The sequence below is a fragment of the Myxocyprinus asiaticus genome, chromosome 26 (genome assembly GCF_019703515.2).
Source record: "Myxocyprinus asiaticus isolate MX2 ecotype Aquarium Trade chromosome 26, UBuf_Myxa_2, whole genome shotgun sequence".
NCBI classification, from domain to species: domain Eukaryota; kingdom Metazoa; phylum Chordata; class Actinopteri; order Cypriniformes; family Catostomidae; genus Myxocyprinus; species Myxocyprinus asiaticus.
The window spans coordinates 23,830,771-23,853,312 of record NC_059369.1 but is presented as its reverse complement, the minus strand read 5'-3'; the positions used below and the strand labels follow the sequence as shown (position 1 = coordinate 23,853,312).

The 22,542-nt window shown below is 40.3% G+C and overlaps 1 protein-coding gene across 3 annotated transcripts in view; it reads left to right on the top strand.

Moving 5' to 3' along the window:
* The window catches only part of LOC127417051 (cortactin-binding protein 2-like), a 77,294-nt gene that overhangs the window by 47,839 nt on the left and 6,913 nt on the right, over positions 1–22,542 (top strand). For all 3 annotated transcript variants that reach the window (XM_051656742.1, XM_051656743.1, XM_051656741.1), the window contains 12 exons: positions 1,467–1,673; positions 2,865–2,964; positions 3,134–3,284; positions 3,668–3,895; positions 4,404–4,521; positions 4,987–5,247; positions 9,894–9,989; positions 10,366–10,445; positions 11,832–11,918; positions 12,311–12,410; positions 21,415–21,570; positions 21,698–21,879. In XM_051656742.1, the coding sequence (XP_051512702.1) occupies positions 1,467–1,673; positions 2,865–2,964; positions 3,134–3,284; positions 3,668–3,895; positions 4,404–4,521; positions 4,987–5,247; positions 9,894–9,989; positions 10,366–10,445; positions 11,832–11,918; positions 12,311–12,410; positions 21,415–21,570; positions 21,698–21,879 (1,766 nt within the window). The remainder of the gene's footprint in view (positions 1–1,466; positions 1,674–2,864; positions 2,965–3,133; positions 3,285–3,667; positions 3,896–4,403; positions 4,522–4,986; positions 5,248–9,893; positions 9,990–10,365; positions 10,446–11,831; positions 11,919–12,310; positions 12,411–21,414; positions 21,571–21,697; positions 21,880–22,542) is intronic.

Sequence of the window (22,542 nt, the reverse complement as noted above, 5' to 3'; positions counted from 1 at the left end):
GCCTAAACCAGCCTAATATGATTTACTGGTGTTTGCTGGTTTAAGCTGGTCTCCCAGCATGGTGAAGCTGGTGCTCAGGTATTCTCCCTGCCTGACTGGCTGACAAGTGCCCAAAATCCCTCTAAACAATTGAAACAGAACAACCTTCTGAGCTTGGCCAGCCTGGGAGACTGGTTAACCATCTGTAGGCTGGTTTAAGCTGTTTTTCAGCAGGGTGTTTATTTTGTAGAGTAACATTGGCCTGTATGGCAAACATATAATGAGACGGCTGCAATTAAAGTTACATTTTCCCCTTGGAAAGAGTGTCAGAAGCTTTAGAGTTCTCTCAAATTTTGAAATACTACCCTGTCTCTGCAGGCCTCTCCCTATTTATCTGAGAGCACCAGAGAAAAGCAATTGTAATCATGATTGAAAACAGATTAAGTATTCCACCAGAGTCTTCTTCCTCATTGTCACTAGAGACTAAACCACAGGGTAGCTCTGAGAAACATTGGTAGCTAGCTGTCATCTGTAGTATTTTTCTCCCTCTCTCTGCAGCCACTTAGCCATAGAAGTTCTCCTCTGCTCTCTCTGTTGTCCGTTTTAACCCAAAAAGACACCCAATAATCTTATGCTTTCCACTGAACATCAATGAAACAGCCCCACATTTCTCTCTCTATTTCTGTCTTTCTCACTCCTACCCAGTCAACTAACAGATAGACATAGAGAATCCCTGGAGACAAAGCTATTTACAAACTTGCCTTGCAAGTTAGCACTCAGATACTAGAGTAGTTGCATCTACAGTGCAATACATGTTACTTGAAATCTGTTTTTGCTTAGGTACCAATTTACCCATAGCGTTCCCTGTGATTTGTCACATTTCATCTGTTTCTCTTAGTTGCCATCTTTCTAACGCTGTTTAATTAACATGTGTCACAAAATCAGCTCCATGTTTAGAATGTTTCAGTTTGACTGACACAATTTATGAGGCATGACTTAAATTAATGTGATGTAAACAGCCTGCTGTCTGATTTGATTTATTTTTAATTCATTCATTCATTTGTTTATTTATTTTTATTTTTTTATTTTTTTGGCTGACCTAAAACAGATGAAGTTGACTTTAAATTGTGTGATTAGAAGAATAGTAGAGGGTGTGGATTGCTGATACACTTTAGAATAATTAATTTCTAGTGTTGTGCCAAAATTTTTATTTTACATAATTTCCCATTTTTTAACAAATTTGGCTAAGTTTGTATTTCCTCTGGAACACAAATTTTATATATTCTTTTCTCTGGAGGATAATTTGATTACTGAACGACAAAATACTTGCTCCAGGCAGCACTGTTCCAATGGTAGTTGGCCAAATAATTTCTCTCAATGACAAATGGAGTCATTCTTCTGGGTTATTGTTTTGTTTCAGGGAGCACATTTTGACCAATGAAAGTACCCTGTCTCACCAGTTACTGCTCTTGCTTGAACCCTCTCAGGCTGGTGTCCCTCCATAATCCCCTCGCTAACCTGCGGTGACCCCGTCCCCCTGGATGACGGGCAAACCCTTCTCCTCCAAGCTGCTTCCCAGGGAAATGTCACTTTATTGTCTATGCTGCTTAACCAAGATCCACTATTGGATATTCATCACCGCCAACATGAATTAACCTCTGCCTTGATCTCTGCTGCTCTGAATGGACACACAGGTATGTTGTGTGAAGATAAGCAATTGTACACATAGGAAGGACTGAAACTTGCTAGCCTTGTGGTGCTTTAGCAGCTCACAGGCTTTCTCAGTTGATGTAATTTTACTTTGTCTAAGTAGGCATTAGCCAGTGAATGTTCTTCTAAAGATATGAATTGTACATGAACGGAATATATATTTGTATCAATATAAAAATGTATATGTATATATTAGGGCTGTCAGTTGATTAAAAAATGTAATTCATGTAATTGCATGATATGCACAGAAAAGTGCTCCAATCAAGATAATTTAACAACATTGCATTATTGTGACAGATGAGTAAATAATTTAATAGACGTTACAAAAAGTGTCTTTATAAGTCAATATATTGTTTGTTTTCCATTTCATTGTGCAAAAGCTTATCACTGCCTACAGCACTCAAATTGTCAATCTATTGGAGGTAGACGTAGAGGACGTTCACACAGGACACATTCTCGGATTCCATAAGTGCTATTTTTGAATTGTTGGTCTGTGTAGGTGCATGCAAACCAATGGACATTGTGTTGCATCTTGCTGTTTTTTACACAGTGAGCACTGTTTGTTAAGACAATGTAATAATAGTTCAACTTAAAAAAAAAAAAAAAAAAAAAAACTTGTTTCGAGACCCCTCAATTCTTTTCCATTCTGTTACACTCTGTCCAGCTGTTTATGACCACAAGAACGTGTCCTGTGTGAATGGCTCTGCCTGCTCTTTCTGTGATTAGACGAGGTCCATTGCCTGTGGTAGTAGGTGGTGCTGCACTACCTGCAGACTCTCAAACACGAGGGCAGTACTTCAAGCTTGAAATCCTCTGATGGTGGGAAAAGTCCCTTATCATGGAATTTATGTGTGGTTCAGAGGGTATGATTAATTGCGTTATATTGTTTACATTATATTTTCTTTCTTTTTTTTTTTTTTTTGATTAATAAGTGGAGAGGGAGACAGGGAATGATGGGGATAAGAGGGGGAATGGGAAGGGGTAATGGACTCAAACTCTGGTCGCCCGTAATGCAACTGCATCATATGTCGGAGCTCTGCAAAATGTTATGGCTCTGACATTAATACGTCATTTCTAACATAATTTGATAAGCTGACATGTTAAATTGACAGCCCTAGTATATATATATATACATATACTGTATATACAATAATGGATTTTTGTCTCTTCTGCAGACTGCTTAAATCTGCTGCTGACTTCAGGGGTGTCTGCTGAAGCTACAGATGAAACAGGATTTACACCGTTACATGCTGCTGCTAAAAACGGTCACCATGGGTAAGTGCCTATCCCTCTGCCCCATTTCCTTTTCATTTCTATTTCTGAAATTTGAGAGCAGTGACACTTTTATACACCATGTGTCTCCCCATAATGTATATAATATCCAGTTAAGTCATGTTTGTGTCTCTGATGTGTTGCTCTATACATGCTGCACTCACTCTGGTAGGTGTGTTAAAGCTCTTGTCAAGTGGGGAGCTGATGTAGAGAGAGAGTGTTCTCATGGAAGGACCCCTCTGTTCCTGGCTTGTGAACAGGGACATGTAGAGTGTGTGAAAGTCTTGCTGGATGCAGAAGCAGACCGGTCACATGTCACCACTGTGAGTTCTCAGTCACACACTGACACCAGCGTCTCTAAAATGTTAATTACGTTCTGCGCTTCTGAACACTTTAGGAAATACTGCCCCTCTTGTCATCTCCATGGTTACCTTAACAGTTGCACATGATTATTTCACTGTCTATGTTGCATATAATTATGGTGCCTGTTTTAGTATCACTTAATTTTGCCCTGTATGTTTTCTCAGTTTGCTCTAATTTACTTGGCTGAAAAAAACGCCTGAATATCCTGGGAAATTCTTAGTCTAAATCAAAATGGTTTTCTGTTATTATATTTGCTGGTTGGTTTATCTTGTGTGCACATATGTTTTTGTGATCTCTTTGGTATATGCGTAAGTTTGTGTGCTGATGTGTTTATTGTTCACAGGACAACTGCACAGCTCTGCACGCTTCAGTCAGTTCAGGTCACGTGGACTCTCTGAAGCTCCTGTTACACCACCCGTCTCCTGAACCAGAGCTGGGTCACCCTCCCTCTCCTTGGGGCCCCAACCAAGAGCTCCTACACCCTGCCACAGCCAAGGCCAGCTACTTCCTCAACCACAGTAACCAGGATGGCTGGACTGCTGCCCATATCGCTGCATCCAGGGGCTACAAGGTGACAAATATTTACCAAGCACATTCACCTGACATAAACACACATCTAAAGACTAAGATCATTTAAGATCTAAGTGTACAGTATGTATTTATCTGATAGTACTTAAAGGGGCACTTAAAGGGACAGTTCACTCAAATAAGAAAATACTGTCATTATGTACACAACCGCATGAGGTTACAAACCCATATTACTTTCTTCCATGGAACACAAAAGGGGATGTGAGGCAGAATTTTAGGGACTGACAGCCTCAGTCCACATTTACTTTAATTGTATGAAGAAAAAAAATATGCAATGAAAATAAATGGTGACTGAGGCTGTCAGTCCTTGACATTCTGCCTCGCATCCCCTTTTGTGTTCCATGGGAGAAAGTCATACAGGTTGGGAACAACATAAGTGTGTGAGTAAAGTATCGCAGAATTTTCCCTCTAATGCATTCAAAAAAGCTATTTAACATTTCAGTCTTTGTTTGTCTTACACCTGGAGATGAGTTGACATTCTGAGTTTTCAGAAATGCCTGGAGGTTTTGTGTAACCACAGTCAACAGGACATTGAGAAGAGGGACAAATGCAATCGCACCATACATGATGTTGCCACAGATGACTGCAAAGACCTACTAGAAAACCTGGGTGAGTTTAGCTTGAGAGAAGGAGAGTGCTAACTATGTGTGTCTTTGTTTGTGCACATTCACTAGTTTGGCCTTGTAGGAGATCGCCAACCTTCTAAGGAAGAAGTTTACCCAAAAATGAAATTTCTGACATTATTTGCTTACCCTCATGTTGTTCCAAATCCATATGATGTTCTTCCTTATGTGTCACACAAAATGAGACCTTAGGCAAAATCTTAACCTCTGTCAGTATTCACCTTCATTGGACAAATGTGCAATCAAAGTGAATGGTGACTGTGGCGAACACCTAGTTTTGTGTTCTGTGGAAGAAAGTAACTCATACGAGTTTGGAACATCATAAGGGTGAGTGAATGGTGACAGAAGTTTCATTTTTGAGTGAACAATACCTTTTCAACTGCTCACAAATCGTTACAATCATCACAAAGCTTTGCCCTTTTTCAAACCTGTGCTTTCTGTCCTACTTCAGACTGGTATTCAGTGGTTGTACAGGTGCAGATGGGCTCACCAGAGCATCTTTGCCCCGTGGATCTCCTGGAGGATGGCTTCACTGTTGGCAAAGTGACAATTCAGCGCCACACCAGCTGGGTGGAATTGGCGAGGAGCTTGAATCACCTGCTGACCAATCACCTCCAGCAAGTTTGTGGGAGCTGGGAGCTGCAGGAAGGGCTAGGCAGAGCAGACACTCTTTTGGGCCTGTCTGCTGACAGCATGGCCTCTGTTATTATAGGTAAACACATCCACAGTCACTTTGCCTGATTGAAATTGTTAGCTCAGATACTGTTTTCTTAATATCCACAATTGCAACTTGGGTACTTTACCTGATTTTAGTTCTAAAGTCAGTTTATATATAATATATATATATATATGCACACACATACACAGTGCATCCGGAAAGTATTCACAGTGCTTTTTCCACATTTTGTTATGTTACAGCCTTATTCCAAAATGGATTAAATTCATTATTTTCCTCAAAATTCTACAAACAATACCCCATAATGACAACATGAAAGAAGTTTGTTTGAAATCTTTGCAAATTTATTAAAAAGAAAAAAAGAAAAAAAATCACATGTACATAAGTATTCACAGCCTTTACTCAATACTTGAAGCACCTTTGACACCAATTACATCCTCAAGTCTTTTTGAGTATGATGCTACAAGCTTGGCACACCTATTTTTGGGCAGTTTCTCCCATTCTTCTTTGCAGGACCTCTCAAGCTCTATCAGGTTGGATGGGGAGCGTCGGTGCACAGCCATTTTCAGATCTCTCCAGAGATGTTCAATCGGGTTCAAGTCTGGGCTCTGGCTGGGCCACTCAAGGACATTCACAGAGTTGTCCCGTAGCCACTCCTTTGTTATCTTGGCTGTGTGCTTAGGGTCGTTGTCCTGTTGGAAGATGAACCTTCGCCCCATTCTGAGGTCCAGAGCGCTCTGGAGCAGGTTTTCATCAAGGATGTCTCTGTACATTGCTGCATTCATCTTTCCCTCTATCCTGACTAGTCTCCCAGTTCCTGCCGCTGAAAAACATCCCCACAGCATGATGCTGCCACCACCATGCTTCACTGTAGGGATGGTATTGGCCAGGTGATGAGTGGTACCTGGTTTCCTCCAGACATGACGCTTGCCATTCAGGCCAAAAAGTTCAATCTTTGTTTCAACAGACCAGAGAATTTTGTTTCTCATGGTCTGAGAGTCCTCCAGGCGGGCTGTCATGTGCCTTTTACTGAGGAGTGGCTTCCATCTGGCCACTCTACCATACAGGCCTGATTGGTGGAGTGCTGCAGTGATGGTTGTTCTTCTGGAAGGTTCTCCTCTCTCCACAGAGAAATGCTGGAGCTCTGTCAGAGTGACCATCGGGTTCTTGGTCACCTCCCTGACAAAGGCCCTTCTCCCCCGATCGCTCAGTTTGGCCGGGCGGCCAGCTCTAGGAAGAGTCCTGGTGGTTCCAAACTTCTTCCATTTACGGATGATGGAGGCCACTGTGCTCATTGGGACCTTCAATGCTGCAGACATTTTTCTGTGCCCTTCCCCAGATCTGTGCGTTGATACAATCCTGTCTCGGAGGTCTACAGACAATTCCTTGGACTTCATGGCTTGGTTTGTGCTCTGACATGCACTGTTAACTGTGGGACCTTATATAGACAGGTGTGTGCCTTTCCAAATCATGTCCAATCAACTGAATTCATCACAGGTGGACTCCAATCAAGCTGTAGAAACATCTCAAGGATGATCAGTGGAAACAGGATGCACCTGAGCTCAATTTTGAGTGTCATGGCAAAGGCTGTGAATACTTATGTACATGTGATTTTTTTGTTGTTTTTTTTTTTATTTAATAAATTTGCAAAGATTTCAAACAAACTTCTTTCACATTGTCATTATGGGGTATTGTTTGTAGAATTTTGAGGAAAATAATGAATTTAATCCATTTTAGAATAAGGCTGTAACATAACAAAATGTGGAAAAAGTGAAGCGCTGTGAATACTTTCTGGATGCACTGTGTATATATACATATATATATATATATATATATATATATATACACACAACAGTTAGTTCTGGTCCTCGAATCTAATTGGATGAGAGACGGTCCATGAGCACTGATGGACTCACACCATCAGCACTCGGACGCTTCACTGTGTGTATCACTCCACTTGTGTTCATGCTGTTCTAAACTAAAGTGTAAGAGTAGTGCATATGTTGTAAGAGCTATTGTATGTGTGTCTCTTACATTTCTTTTTTTGATATTACATATGTTAGCCAGCAGGTGGTGGCAAAAGATCATTTTTGTGTGTAATATGAGCCAGTTACATGATGTGAAGTGAATCCGCGTCAGTCAATGTTTACATACAGCAGCGCTCCATGATCGCTTGTATTACTGCTACACTACTAAAACTAGGAAATAGCTTTAAACCGCTTTAAACAAACAACTTCAGCATTAAGGCTCATCACAGCTGAGAGACACAACAGACAGAACTCAAGGCGTTTACCTTTTACTAGAGTTTCCACATTGGAGAGAAAGTACTGTTCAAAATGTTGGAGAAAATTGCGGTTTCTATAGTGAATGACTCTTGCGTACTGGCTACTGCGAAATAGGGAGAAATACCCCTGCTTTGATGGCTATTTTTCCACTGAGAATGCTGACCTTCAGAAAGCTGTAAGCATCTCTGCTTGGGTGTGGCAACAGGTGATTGCATACGCTCTCTCGCTCTCTCTCTCTCTCTCTCTCTCTCTCTCTCTCTCTCACACACACACACACACACACACACACACACACACACACACATCCATCCTTGTTTATCCAATAACTTGTTAGAAACAGCACAAACCATGATACTATTTCTGAAGTGACATTTTTGATTTACTAATGAAGGCTTGGACGCATCATTTGGTTTGAACCAGCAACGGCAGATTCTGATCCGTCGAGTAAGAAAGTAGTTCCATGCACAAATTTGTTTTTTGTCACCGTACTCTGTTTTTCCTGATTTTTTTTTCATTTACTTGTTCATTGAACTGTTGTATATAAGCAATATGGCCCTAAATCAGCACTGCTGTGATTACCTACGGCACTCGGCCTGCGGCCTTGCTGATGTTGGGCCATGTCGCACGCTTGATCGTGTGATATTGCTTATATAATATATATATTCTCACACTGAACACATTTTTGCATACATCTGAGCTTTTTTAATTGTGTAAATTATGTAAACGTGCTTGATTAACATCTTTGCTGAACGTCCGTTGTGCCACATCTTCCTGTTGTTGTTTTTTTCAGCGTCTCACACAAGAGCGGTGTGTTTTTTCAATATTTTTGATATTCGTTGCATAGTTCAGTTTTTCAACGCAAGAACGCGTTCTGTCTAAACAGCTCATAACTGTGTAGCCAGCTGCTTACATTTTTACGATTTTTAAGTTCTTATCTTGTGTCTATTCTACAACTTGATTGTAATAATATATAGTTAATGCAGTTGATTTTGGAATTTAAAAACTCAAGAAATCTATAAGTCAGACTTCATCCTTATTAAGATACTTTTGCATTGTGCATTGTGGCATTATTGTCATGACAATGACACACTCAAAGGGTTAGTTCACCCAAAAATGAAAATTCTCTCATCATTTTAAGGACCTGCAGAGCTGAGATATTCTTCTACTTTTGTTAAATGTGTTCTGCTGAAGAAAGAAAGCCATACACACCTGGGATGGCATAAGGGTGAGTAAATGATGAGAGAATTTTCATTTTTGGGTGAACTAACCTTTTAATGGTCCTAAAATGGAATTCATTGTCTTTATGCAAAATATGATTTACGAAATATGACCTGGATATTTCTTTGTGAGATTGAAGTGTTTCAGTTAACCAGCATGTTTGAATACACAGTGCAGGTGCCATCATCATTTCACGTTTCATTGAAACGTCATCATTAAACATTTGAAAGACAGAATGCAAACTGTAGATGAGGGACACGTTTGCAGCGGCTATTCTCGGATGACCCCAGCCTTCTGAACAGCTGCAGTGCTTCCTGAATTGCCTGTGGTCACTATACAAGTTTTAATTTCCCCACCTCAGCAATTTTAAACTCATTGATGCAAGAAAAAAAGAAATTAGCACAGAATCGAATATAGACTAATGCATTGTTAAATATATTGAATATATCTAGCACTAATAAGATTTGTGATGGAACCTCTGAATATAGAAATCTATTTCGGCACTTAGTGTTGGAGCTGGTTCATCAAAGGCTAAACCACACACACACACACACAAACGTGCTATTATTTACTCATGTAGGCTCTTCAATAGTTATGCTGACTCTTGTTCGAGTGAGTGACTTTAAAATGGCTCTTGTCTTGGGTGTTGTCCAATGCCACACTGGGCCAAGTAGGGAAGGACGTGGGACAGGGGCCTAATTAAACTTGGCTCGACCCGAGGGTTGTCATGCAGGGCTGCTGAAAATAAACTAGCCTTTTCCAAGTTCTCACCTATCTCTTTCACACCCCTCTGGCCTTCTCTCTCTCTCTTTCGCACTCTTTTCTTTCACCACTTCTTTTTTGTTTACACTCAACTCCTCCCTTAAGACAATGTGTTACCTAGAGCAGATGTCAAAATGAAATGATTCGGCCCACAGAGAGCAACATGGTGAGGATTTGTAATTCCAGACAGAAAATATAAGACAGACTGACAGGCAGGAGAGAGAGAGGGAGAGGATTTGTAGGGAAAAAATGGCAAGTTGACATACTAAAGATGAAAACTGCTTCCTTATCATTAAAGATTACATTTCCACATCTTTCGCCATATGCGGACACATTAATCTAGCAGATCTTGACTGCATGAATGTACTAAATATCTTCCTCTTGTTAAACAGCGTTTTTTGTATGTGTGTATTTCAGGTGATGCCGTCTGGCTGCGGGGGCAGGAGTTGCATCAGTCACCTTGGGACCTTGTTCGAAAGCGCCTGAGTCAACATATTACCATACATCTTAAAGGTGGGATTTGCGACCATTTCATACATCTCCTTTCAACCTTAAAGACCCATCAAATCACAATTGGAGTTTTGTGGGTTTTAAAAGTTGACAAAATCATCTTTTAGTAGATCTTTTATATAAGAATATCAGAAGAATATCTGGAGTTTACATGCTTTAATGAATAACCTTGCTGTGCTCCCTGTCATCACATGACCCTGATATTTAGCAGGGCTCCAGAATATTCCATCTCATGTAACGGCATGTCAAAATAACTCTGTGAAACCCTCGCTCAAATCCATTTCACACAGCTCTCCTGATGTCTGTGTGTTGTGCTCTTTGATATGCTGTGTAGGCTTGATTTATGACTCATGGCTTCTATGATTTTGCTCTCTGTCAGGCCTGTCAGAGTGCTCTTTGGATGAGATGACGTACGACTCCCTGATCCCTCTACAGCTGCTGCAGAACTACGTCCGCCTGGTACACTGACTCACTTGAGCGTTTTTTAGCATGTCTGTTTTGGCAGTTTCTGGCAAACGGGTCGACTTTTTGGTTAAAGGGATAGTTCACTCAAAAATGAAAATTCTGTCATTTACTCACCCTCATGTCGTTCCAAACTTGAAAGACTTTATTTCTTCCATGGCACACAAAAGGAGAAATTATGTTTACTCTTTTCCATGCTCTTACAATGAATGTGGAATTAAGTTTTCAAGCTTCCAAAAGGATGCAAAAACACTATAAAGGATATTTACACTTATGGTCCCTTTTGTGTGAGAAACAGACCAAAAAGTTATTATTCACTGGTAGTCTTCCCCTTTAGTGAGCTGTTAAAAGGGTTATGACATGAGGACTCAAATTTTCCATCATCTTTTGACATAAAAGAGATCAGTGTACTATAAAAACATACTGTAAGTTTCAGAACTTAAAACTTCCTCCTCACTGCAAAAAAAACATTTGTTGAAACTAAGCGGCCAAAACGACTCGTTCTCTACTTCCTCAACATTGTGATGTCACACTGTTGTAGCCATTTGCATCTGACCACCTCCACAACAACATATCAACGCCTACTTTAACTTATTAATTCTGTAGCCCCGCCCAGTAGCGGTGAGCAGTGAGATGGCAAGAGAAGAGAGCAGGTCAGTCAAGAGCAGAGAGCCAGTCAGAACAGTGGGCGTTTACTCAAGCCTTAAAGGCTCGAGTTAAAGAACCAAAACCGAGCGTTTCTGACAGAGGGTCAGAATGAGGGAGAAAAATTATCATGCTTCTCTCATGAACTTTCGAGTGCGACAAGGAGAGCTAAGGCATGTCAAGAGTTCAATTAAAAAAATAACAATACAATTTTGGTCTCTTCCACAAGCAAAGTTATCATATGGGTAATCATATGAAATTTTCTTCAAAATTTCTCCTTTTGTTGTACATGGAAGAAAGACTATGGTTGAGTTAAAGATAACATAATTTTGTGCTGAGAAAGAAAAAATACATGGAGTTTGGGAAAAGGAAAACAGGGCACATTTTGATGTGGATGTTTACTTATTATACCGTAGGATCAAAACAACATTCTGTAAGCCATTGACACCAATTTGGCACCCTAGGGCAACAGATACTATTTGTGTTTTAAAATGCTGTAATAAAATCTTTATGCACTGCAGCAGCCAGAAATTTGAGGTAACAAAAACCCCTCTAAGACACGCTAGAGTAATCAAGCTTGCATAAAGGCATGCGTAAATAAAATATTTGGCACGGGCTTTGAAATGAACCTATTCCAGATGAAATAATACATGTGCCCATTGTTCATGAAAGTTAGCAGTGTTAAAGGAAGTGGTACATTTTGATGGACTTTTGCTGGTTGTTTTTGATCATGGTCAGGTGGAGCAATACCATAACATCATCTTTCACGGGCCGGAAGGAAGTTTTCAGGAGTACATAGCCAATCAGATTTCTCATTATATTAAGGTAAGAGAAGACCTAACAAAAAAACTGCTGTTTTACATTATTGTAATTTTATTTAATGAAATCCAAAAAAATTATAAAAAGATATTCAACGAGGGGGAGTGGGGGACTTGAGGTTATCCATCTGGAAATTATTGAATTGTGAAAAGTGCATTGATGAATCTTGCATAATATGACTAGAAATGGCAAGTAAATCATTTCAGTTGTGATATAATTTTGACTTAAGTCACAACTTTAAAGACTGAAAAGAATATCGAGTAAAAGTTAAACATGGGCTAAAGCTCTCTTTAAAACGCAGACATGAGATTGTGTCAGGATTTTTGAATTGCTAGTGTGTTTCAGTTTGTCTCATGTGCTGTGGATGTTTATGGTGCACCTGTTATGTGTGTTTGCAGCACAGACAGGAGACCCAGGGGATTGGCTGTGATGTCGTCAGGGTGGAGATGGATGAGAGTCTATCTAAAGAGCACCTGCTGGAGATCTTCATCAACTGTGGTAAGAGCCTCTCCACCCTCTACGATCATTTGGTGTCAATTGTATGAGGGAGTCACATTTCACAGGTGATGATGTAGGAAAAGGAACAGAGAAAGCCTTGTTGCTTAAACTATGCTGATTCTGTGTGGACTGTATAATTTTGTTTTTGACACACAATTTATTTTTTCTACTATATCAAAATGTCAAATGTTAATATGAGTGTACTATCTCTCTCCACATGGAATGTAAATGGGTTGGGGCACCCCACAAAAAGAAGGAAGGTTATTAATTTTCTTAAACGTAAGAAATATGATATAGTGTTTCTTCAAGAAACACATCTCTCCCCGCAGGAAGCTGAAAAAATCGGGAAGATATGGGGTGGACATGTTTTCTTTAGTGCTGGCTCAAGTAAGAGCAAGGGAGTCAATTAGGAAGAGTCATTATTGTTTTAGCTGAAATTCAAGGGCAAAGGTTGATTTTGGCTAATATTTACGCACCTAACGCTGATGATCAGGGCTTTTTTATAGATCTTGAAGGGATGTTACAAACCACGGGCACCCCTCATGATATAATATTGGGAGGAGATTTTAATCTTTTGATGGACTCAGTCCTTGATCACAGTGAAGCAAATGTGTGTAAACCCCCTAGAGCAACACTGACGCTTCACATGTTCTTCATCTTGGTCTTACGGATATTTGGAGACTTTTGAACCCATCCGGTAGAGACTATACATTTTTTTCATTAGTCCATAAGATTTATTCTAGAATAGATTTTTTTTTTGATATCCAAGTCCCTCATTTCATCTGTTGTTGATTGCTCAATTGGAAATATCTTAGTCTCAGATCATGCTCTGGTGAGTTTAGAGGTGTTGCCATATACAGAGAAAAAGAAATCATATAGTTGGCGCCTTAATGTGTACCTTTTACAAAATCCTGATTTCCAACAAATGTTAAAGACTGAAATCAGTGTTTATATGGAGACCAACTGGTCCTCAGTATCCTCTGTGGGCGTGGCTTGGGAGGCACTTAAGGCGGTTCTTAGGGGTTGGATCATACAGTAAGCCTCATTCACCAAAAAATCCAAAGCACGAGAACTCGTGGAGTTGAAAGGAAATATTAAAAGGCAGAGCTGAAGCGCCGTATGTCAGCTGATGGCCTCAGAGAATTGACCCGATTGAAATATAGATATAATACTATTTTGTCACGGAAAGTGACAGAGTTTTGGCTATTCAGGGCAAGACAGTCATACTTTGAGTCGGGTGACAAAGCAGGGAAGCTTTTGGCTAGATATATAAAGCAGAGAGTGTCTTTTTCTACCATTCCCTCAGTGAAATCTGCTGGTGGTGAAATTTTTACCTCAGCCATTGATATTAATAATGTCTTTAAAGTGTTCTATATTGATCTTTATAGTTCCACGTCTTCGTCTACTGATGAAGATATTAGAAACTTTGTGGAACCATTATATCTTCCTAAACTGACGATTGAGCATAAAAACTCTCTTGATTCTGAGATAACCTTGGAGGAGCTTGACGAGGTAATTAAGTCCCTACCTACTGGCAAGGCTTCGGGGCCAGATGGCTTTGCCGCAGAATTTTTAGATCCTATGCTACAGAACTAGCTCCACTTTTGTTAGAAGTTTATTCTGAATCATTAAAGAATGGAAAGCTTCCTCCAACCATGACACAAGCACAGATCAGTCTGATTCTTAAAAAGGACAAAGATCCAAGCGAGTGTAAAAGTTACCGTCCAATCTCCCTGATCCAACTAGATGTAAAAATATTGTCAAAAATTTTGGCTAACCGATTAAGTAAGGTTATGACATCTCTTAAACATATAGATCAGGTGGGGTTTATTCGGGGCCGCAGCTCTTCTGATAACATCAGGTGTCTCATCAATATTATGTGGTCAGTGGCGAATGATCAGTCTCCGGTCGCTGCCATCTCACTTGACGCCAAAAAGGCATTTGATATGGTAGAATGGGATTATCTTTTTAAGATTTTGGAAATGTAATATCTATATTTTCACATAAAGGATGACTTTTATAAAGTTAACAGGCTGAGTAAGTTATGGTGTTTTTTTTGTTGTTTTTTTTGCGCTGCCTCCGAGTTAGTTTGGCTCTTGATCATCCGAGGAACCGGGATGCTGGTTTTGTTTTTCGTGCTGGCTCTGCCTAACGGCTGGAGCTTGTTTTGTGGAATTACACTACTTCGGGACAGTTGTGGTTAAATATGTCTGTTCTTTGTGCTTATGCCTCCTAATAGAATGATTACCTCATCTGCTCCACTCATAACAGCCAGTTCACTGAACAATTGTTTGTCTGTTCGAGGAAACTGAACGGTTTTATATCAGCTGGAGTTTATTTTGAGGAGGAACACACCTTCAAGACAGTTCTGTGAATGAATCTACATGTTTTTTCTGTTATTCTGCCTGTTGGCTGGGGTATGTTTTACAAAGTATTTTCTGTTATTGTAATTGTGCCTCACAAAATTTGTGCAAAAGCACCGGTCTTGAGCATTCCGATGGCAAAGTTGTCACGGGGGGCTCTCGTAGGCGTATATGGACTCTTTGAGTTTTAAGGGATTGTCGCCGGTTGGCGCTGTCGTGCGCGGGGTTAATGCGCACGTTTTTCTTTTTTCTGTTTGTTTTGTTCCGGGGGAAGTTCGGGGTTTGATTGTTGCATTAATGGGGAATGTGGTCTGTATAGTTTTGTTTTTGACACACTCATTTTTTTTTTTTTTATTATATCAATATGTCAAATGTTAATGTGAATGGGTTATCTCTCTCCACATGGAATGTAAATGGGTTGGGGCACCCCATAAAAAGAAGGAAGGTTATTTCTGTTCTTAAGCGCAAGAAATATGATATAGTGTTTCTTCAAGAAACGCATCTTTCCCCACAAGAAGCTGAAAAATTTGGGAAGATATGGGATGGACATGTTTTCTTTAGTGATGGCTCAAGTAAGAGCAGGGAAGTCATTATATTGATGAATAAACAATTAAAATTCAAATGTCTCAAACAGATTAAAGATAAATTAGGAAGAGTCATTGTTGTGTTAGGAGAAATTCAGGGGCAAAGATTGATTTTGGCTAATATTTACGCGCCTAACGCTGATGATCAGGGCTTTTTTATAGATCTTGAAGGGATGTTGCAAGTTGCTGGCATCTCTCATGACATAATATTGGAAGGAGACTTTAATCTTTTGATGGACTCAGTCCTTGATCACAGTGAAGCAAAAGTGTGTAAACCCCCTAGAGCTACATTGACACTTCAAAAGATCTGTAAAAATCTTGGTCTTATAGATATCTGGCGACTTCTGAACCCATCTGGTAGGGATTATAAATTTTTTTCATCAGTTCATAAGATTTACTCTAGATTTTTTTTTTTTTTGATATCGAAGTCCCTCATTTCATCTGTTGTTGATTGCTCAATTGGAAATATCTTAGTCTCAGATCATGCCCTGGTGAATTTAGAGATGTTGCCACATACAGAGAAAAGGAAATCATATAATTGGCGCTTTAATATATCCCTTTTGCAAAATCCTGATTTTCAACAAATGTTAAAGACTGAAATCAGTGTCTATATGGAGACCAACTGGTCCTCAGTATCCTCTGTGGGCATGGCTTGGGAGGCACTTAAGGCGGTTCTTAGTGGTCGAATCATACAGTATGCCTCATTTATCAAAAAATTCAAAGCACGAGAACTTATGGTGTTGGAAGGAAATATTAAAAGTTCCGAGGCAGAGCTGAAGCGCTGTATGTCATCTGATGGCCTCAGAGAATTGACCCGATTGAAATACAGGTATAATACTATTCTGTCACAGAAAGTGGAGTTTTGGTTGTTCAGGGCAAGACAGTCATACTTTGAGTCAGGGGACAAAGCAGGGAAGCTTTTGGCTAGATATATTAAGCAGAGAGAGTCTTTTTCTACTATTCCCTCAGTGAAATCTGCTGGTGGTGAAATGTTTACCTCAGCCATTGATATTAATAATGCTTTTAAAGAATTCTATCTTGATCTCTATAGTTCCACGTCTTCGTCTACTGATGAGGATATTAGGAACTTTGTGGAACCATTAGAACTCCCTAAACTGACGAATGAGCAAAAAAAACTCTCTTGATTCTGAGATAACCTTGGAGGAGCTTGACGAGGTAATCAAGTCCCTACCTACTGGTAAGGCTCCGGGGCCAGATGGTTTTGCCGCTGAATTTTTTAGATCTTATGCTATAGAACTGGCTCCAGTTTTGTTAGAAGTTTATACTGAATCATTAAAGAATGGAAAGTGTCCACCAACCATGATACAAGCCCGGATCAGTCTGATTCTTAAAAAGGACAAAGATCCAAGCGAGTGTAAATGTTAACGTCCAATTTCCCTGATCCAGCTAGATGTAAAAATTCTGGCTCAAATTTTGGCTAACCGATTAAGTAAGGTTATGACATCTCTTATACATATAGATCAGGTGGGGTTTATTCGGGGCCGCAGCTCTTCTGACAACATTAGGCGTCTCATCAACATCATGTGGTCAGTGGCGAATGATCAGACTCTGGTCGCTGCCATCTCACTTGACGCCGAAAAGGCATTTGATATGGTAGAATGGGATTATCTTTTTAAGATTTTGGAAATATATGGGTTCAGGAGTTCATTTATTGGTTGGATTAAGTTACTTTATAAACACCCTGTAGCAGCGGTACAAACAAATGGATTAATTTCAGATTATTTTACTCTGGATAGGGGCACCCGTCAGGGCTGCCCTCTTTCCCCATTATTGTTCTGTCTTGCCCTGGAACCATTAGCAGCCGCGATAAGAAAAGATGATGATTTTCTAGGGGTAATGGCGGGAGGTGTGGCGCATAAGCTTCTGCTTTATGCAGATGATATTTTATTATTCGTCTCCAACCCCACTAGAGCTATGCCTTGCCTCCACAGAATTATTAATTCCTTTTCCAGGTTCTCAGGATACAAAGTCAGTTGGTCTAAATCTGAAGCTTTGGCTTTGACAGCATACTGTCCAGTAACGGCCTTCCAGCCAGGCGCCTTCCAATGGCCCAAACAGGGCATTAAGTATTTGGGCATTTTATTCCCAACAAATTCGTCTGATTTAGTCAGAGTTAATTTTGACCCTTTAATAAAACGGTTTTTGAGCGATGTAGACAGGTGGGTTTCATTACACTTATCGATGATTGGGAAGGTTAATGTTATTAAAATGAACTGTATTCCAAAATGTAACTACTTGCTACAGTCTCTCCCTGTAGATGTCCCCCTCTCTTATTTCAAGCAATTTGATAGTATGGCGAAGTCTTTCATTTGCAGTGGTAATGCCCCAGACTACATTTCAATAAATTACATAGGCCGATTGACAAAGGTGGGCTAGGCCTACCCAAGATTTTGTTTTATTATTATGCATTCGGTCTCAGACATTTTGCTCATTGGTTGCTTCCACCTGAAAGAGCCCCTCCCTGGTTTGGAATTGAACAAGAACTCCTTGCCCCTATTTTGCCATTGCACAGCCTTTCCATCAAACTAAATAGAGAAGTTAAATCACACCCCATTATTTCACATTTACACTCAGTATGGACAAAAGTGTCCAGAGTGTTTAATTCATATATTTATCTAAATGTTGCCTCGAGCCTATGGCTAAACCCCAAACTATGCATTAATAAGTCCCCTTTTTGTTAGTCAGAGTGGATTGCGAGGGGGGTTAATTCACTCGGTGATCTTTACGAGAGCGGTGTGATGAGATCCTTTGAAAATCTGGTTCAATATTTTGGGATCCCCAGATCTCAGTTTTTTAGGTATCTCCAGTTACGCCATTTGCTCTGTACTATTTTGGGGAGTAGCATACACCCCCCTAAAGCAGCAGATACTCTAGGAGTGGTGATTTCTGCTTTTGGAAAGGGCCATGAGACATCAGTGTATTACTCCTTATTAATTCAGAGTCTGGGGGACAGAGTCTCAACCACTCTCAAGAGATTATGGGAGAAAGATTTAAACCTGGAATTGGAGGAGAGAGAATGGGCTAAGATTTTAAAAAACATAAAAACTGCATCGAGAGATGCAAGGGTGCGCCTTATACAATTCAAGATTTTACATCGGTTCTGTTGGACCCCCTCTAAATTGTATAGGCTTGGTCTTAAAGACACACCCACCTGCTGGCGATGCCAATCAGAGGAAGGAGACATGGCCCATGTTTTTTGGTGGTGCGCTGAGATTCAGGAATTTTGGTTGAAGGTACAGAGTGTTCTGTGTGACATGTTGGGCATTCGGATTTCGTTTTGCCCCAGACTCTGTGTTTTGGGTGATGGGGCGGTCATCGACGTAGGTGATAAATACATAAACAATTGGATCCTCACTAGTGCGATGATAGGCAGGCAGATTGTTTTAAGGGGTTGGAAGTCGGTGGGAGCACCCTCAGTTCGGGAGTGGTGTGAAGAGATGGGAAGGGTGGCAGCCTTCGAAGAGGTATCATGAAGAAGGCTGGGGATATGGGATTCTTTTATTGGGAAATGGGGTAGATATTTGACGTTTTTGGGAGGCTCTCGCAGTGGGTCTGTGGAGAGAGAGGTATAGTTTAGAGTTGTATGTTTATTATAGGTGTATGTATATGTGTATGTATGTGTGTGTGTGTGTGTATATATGTGTGTGTGTGTGTGTGTGTATGTTTATGTATGTATGTGTATGTATGTGTGTGTGTGTGTGTGTGTATATGTGTGTGTGTGTGTATATATATATATATATATATATATATATATGTATATATATATATATATGTATGTATGTATGTATATGTATGCATGTATGTGTGTGTATATATATGTATATATTTATTTATTATTTTATTCTCTGTAAATGTGTGTACTTATGTAAGACCACTGGGATGTTCGTTTGGGGTGGGGTTCTTGATCGAGGAGGGGAAGTAGTGGGTGTTAATGTCGATTCACTGTATATATGTTTTGTTTTTCTTTGTTTTGAAAATTAATAAAATGTTAATCACAAAAAAAAAAAGATTTTGGAAATGTATGGGTTCGGGAGTATATTTATTGGTTGGATTAAGTTACTTTATAGACACCCTGTTGCGGCGGTACAAACAAATAGATTAATTTCAGATTATTTTACTCTGGATAGGGGCACTCGGCAGGGCTGCCCTCTTTCCCCATTATTGTTCTGTCTTGCCCTGGAACCATTAGCAGCCGCGATAAGAAAGGAAGATGATTTTCCAGGGGTAGTGGCGGGAGGTGTGGCGCATAAGCTTCTGCTTTATGCAGATGATATTTTATTATTTGTCTCTGACCCTACTAGATCTATGCCTTGCCTCCACAGAATTATTAATTCCTTTTCCAAGTTCTCAGGATACAAAGTTAATTGGTCTAAATCCGAAGCTTTGGCTCTGACAGCGTACTGTCCAGTAACGGCTTTCCAGCCGGGTGCCTTCCAATGGCCCAAACAGGGCATTAAGTATTTGGGGAATTTATTCCCAGCAAATTTGTCTGATTTAGTTAGTGTCAGTTTTGACCCTTTAATAAAAAGGTTTTCGAATGATGTGGGCAGGTGGGCTTCATTACATTTATCGATGATTGGGAAGGTTAATGTTATTAAAATGAATTGTATTCCAAAATGTAACTACCTGCTGCAGTCTCTCCCTATAGATCTATCCCTCTCTTATTTCAAGCAATTTGATAGCATAGCGAAGTCCTTCATTTGGAATGGTAAACATCCCAGATTGCATTTTAATAAGTTACATAGGCCTATAGAAAAAGGTGGGCTAGGCCTACCCAAGATTTTGTGTTATTACTATGCGTTCAGTCTCAGACATTTGGCTCATTGGTCGCTTCCACCTGAGAGAGCCCCTCCCTGGTTTGTTATTGAACAGGCGGTTCTTGCCCCTATTTCGCCATTACAAAGCATCTCTATCAAACTAATCGGAAAAGTTAAGTTACACCCCGTTATTTCACATTTACACTCGTATGGACTAAAGTGTCCAGATTGTTTAAATTGGACACTTATTTAAATGTTGCCTCGAGCATATGGCAGAACCCAAGATTATGTATTGGCAAGTCTCCTTTCTGCTGGCCAGAATGGATTGTGAGGGGGGTTGCTACACTCGGTGACCTATATGAGAGTGGAGTGTTGAGATCCTCTGAAAATTTGGTTCAACATTTTGGGATCCCCAGATCTCAGTTTTATAGGTATTTACAACTGCGACACCTGCTCTGTACTATTTTTGGGAGTAGTTTACACACCCCTAAAGCGGCAGATACCCTGTGAGTGGTGATTACTGCTTTTGGAAAAGGTCATGAGGCATCAGTGTGTTACTCCCTGCTAATTAAGAGTCTGGGGGACGGAGCTTCAACTTCCCTAATGAGATTATGGGAGAAAGATTTAAACTTGGTATTGGAGGAGGGAGAGTGGGCTAGGATTCTAAAAAACATCAGGTCTGCATCTAGAGATGCAAGGGTGCGCCTTATGCAATTCAAGATTTTAAATAGATTTTATTGGACCCCCTCTAGATTGTATAGGTTTGGTCTTAAAGACACACCCACCTGCTGGCGATGCCAATCAGAGGATGGAGACACAACCCATGTTTTTTGGGGGTGTGTTAAGATCCAGGAGTTCTGGTTGAAACTGGTCTGGTCTTGTATGTGATGTATTGGGCACTCGGCTTTCATTTTGCCCCAGACTCTGTATTTTGGGCGATGGGGTGGTCATCGATGTTGAGAATAGGCACATAAAGAGTTGGGTCCTAACTAGCGTCGTGATCGCCAGACAGGTTCTTTTAAGGGGTTGGAGGTCGGCTGGAGCGCCCTCATTTCATGAGTGTTGCTCGGAGATTGTGAGGGTGGGAAGGGTTTAATTTTATATAATTTGATTCCGCATTTTCTGTTATGTTTATTTAATTTGTTGAATGGAATCAATATAATTTGTTAATAATAAAACAACTATGCATGATTCTGTGCATGTGATGTGTATAGAAAAAAAATGAACCCTTCATTTTTAGTGGTTTGTGTGATATTGACTGAGTTGTGTTGTGTATCAGGGTTCCTGGTGTCTTTACATGACGGCAGCGCAGGGCGATGTGTGGTGGTGGTCCTGGAGGGTCTGGAGAGAGCTCACTCTCTCAGCCACATACTGGGAGATCTGTGTGAGGCCCTGGAGAACCGAGGATCTGTCTATACCTTCTCCCTCAACCATGGTGAGATTTAGATACATTCATACACATGAAGCAGAGCTAAAACTTTGCAGTAAGTTTTAAATAATTCAGACCTGAAAAAGAAATCACTGCATGAGGTGACTTATTTCTTCTTGTTTTGGTCACATAGGTCACGTTGGGCTTTACTACTTCCGAGAAAGGAGTTTTCTGATTGGCACACTGGCCAAGCCATGCCTGCAAGGAGCTGAGCTACGATTACAGCAGCACTTCCGCTGGGTTCAGCTGCGCTGGGACACCGAGCCCCTCAAAGGCATGCTGGGACGTCATCTCTGCAGAAAACTCCTCCACAAGGTCAGCCCTGCTCATTATCTGATGAGCCACAGGGAAGACCACAAAATAACCAGAATAGACATTTAGCTCTAAATTTAGTCGAGATTCCTTTGGTATATTTATAATATTTTTGAAAAGAGTTTGGGGTGTGACTGCCAAATCATTCGAATAAACATTCAGAGACTGTATAATAATAATAATATGTTTAATTTATATAGCGCCTTTCCAGAGCTCAAGGACGCTTCACAATAAAGAACAGTAACATAACAAACATATAGACAATCATATGGACAGTGGACAGTTGCCCAGTCTGGAACAGAAAGCAAATGCAGTTGCATATAGCAGATAACAGATCATACAAACAATTAGACACTTCAATCCACTACAAGTAAGCATACAAATACAATGAGCAGTACATGATGCATATACACATTATAACTGATAATACTGAGAGAACAAATAGGTTTTGAGCTTAGTTTTGAATTCAGTGTTGGAGGTAGTAGTTCGGAGTGTCAGGGGAATTGAGTTCCATGTCTTAGTTGCCACAACAGAAAAAGACCTGCCGCCCATTGACAAAAGACGGAATCTAGGAACAAGAAGTTCGCACCCAGAAGATCGGAGTGAGCGAATAGGAGTATAGGGAGAAAGTAAATCAGAAAGGTAAGAAGGAGCTAGACCGTGGAG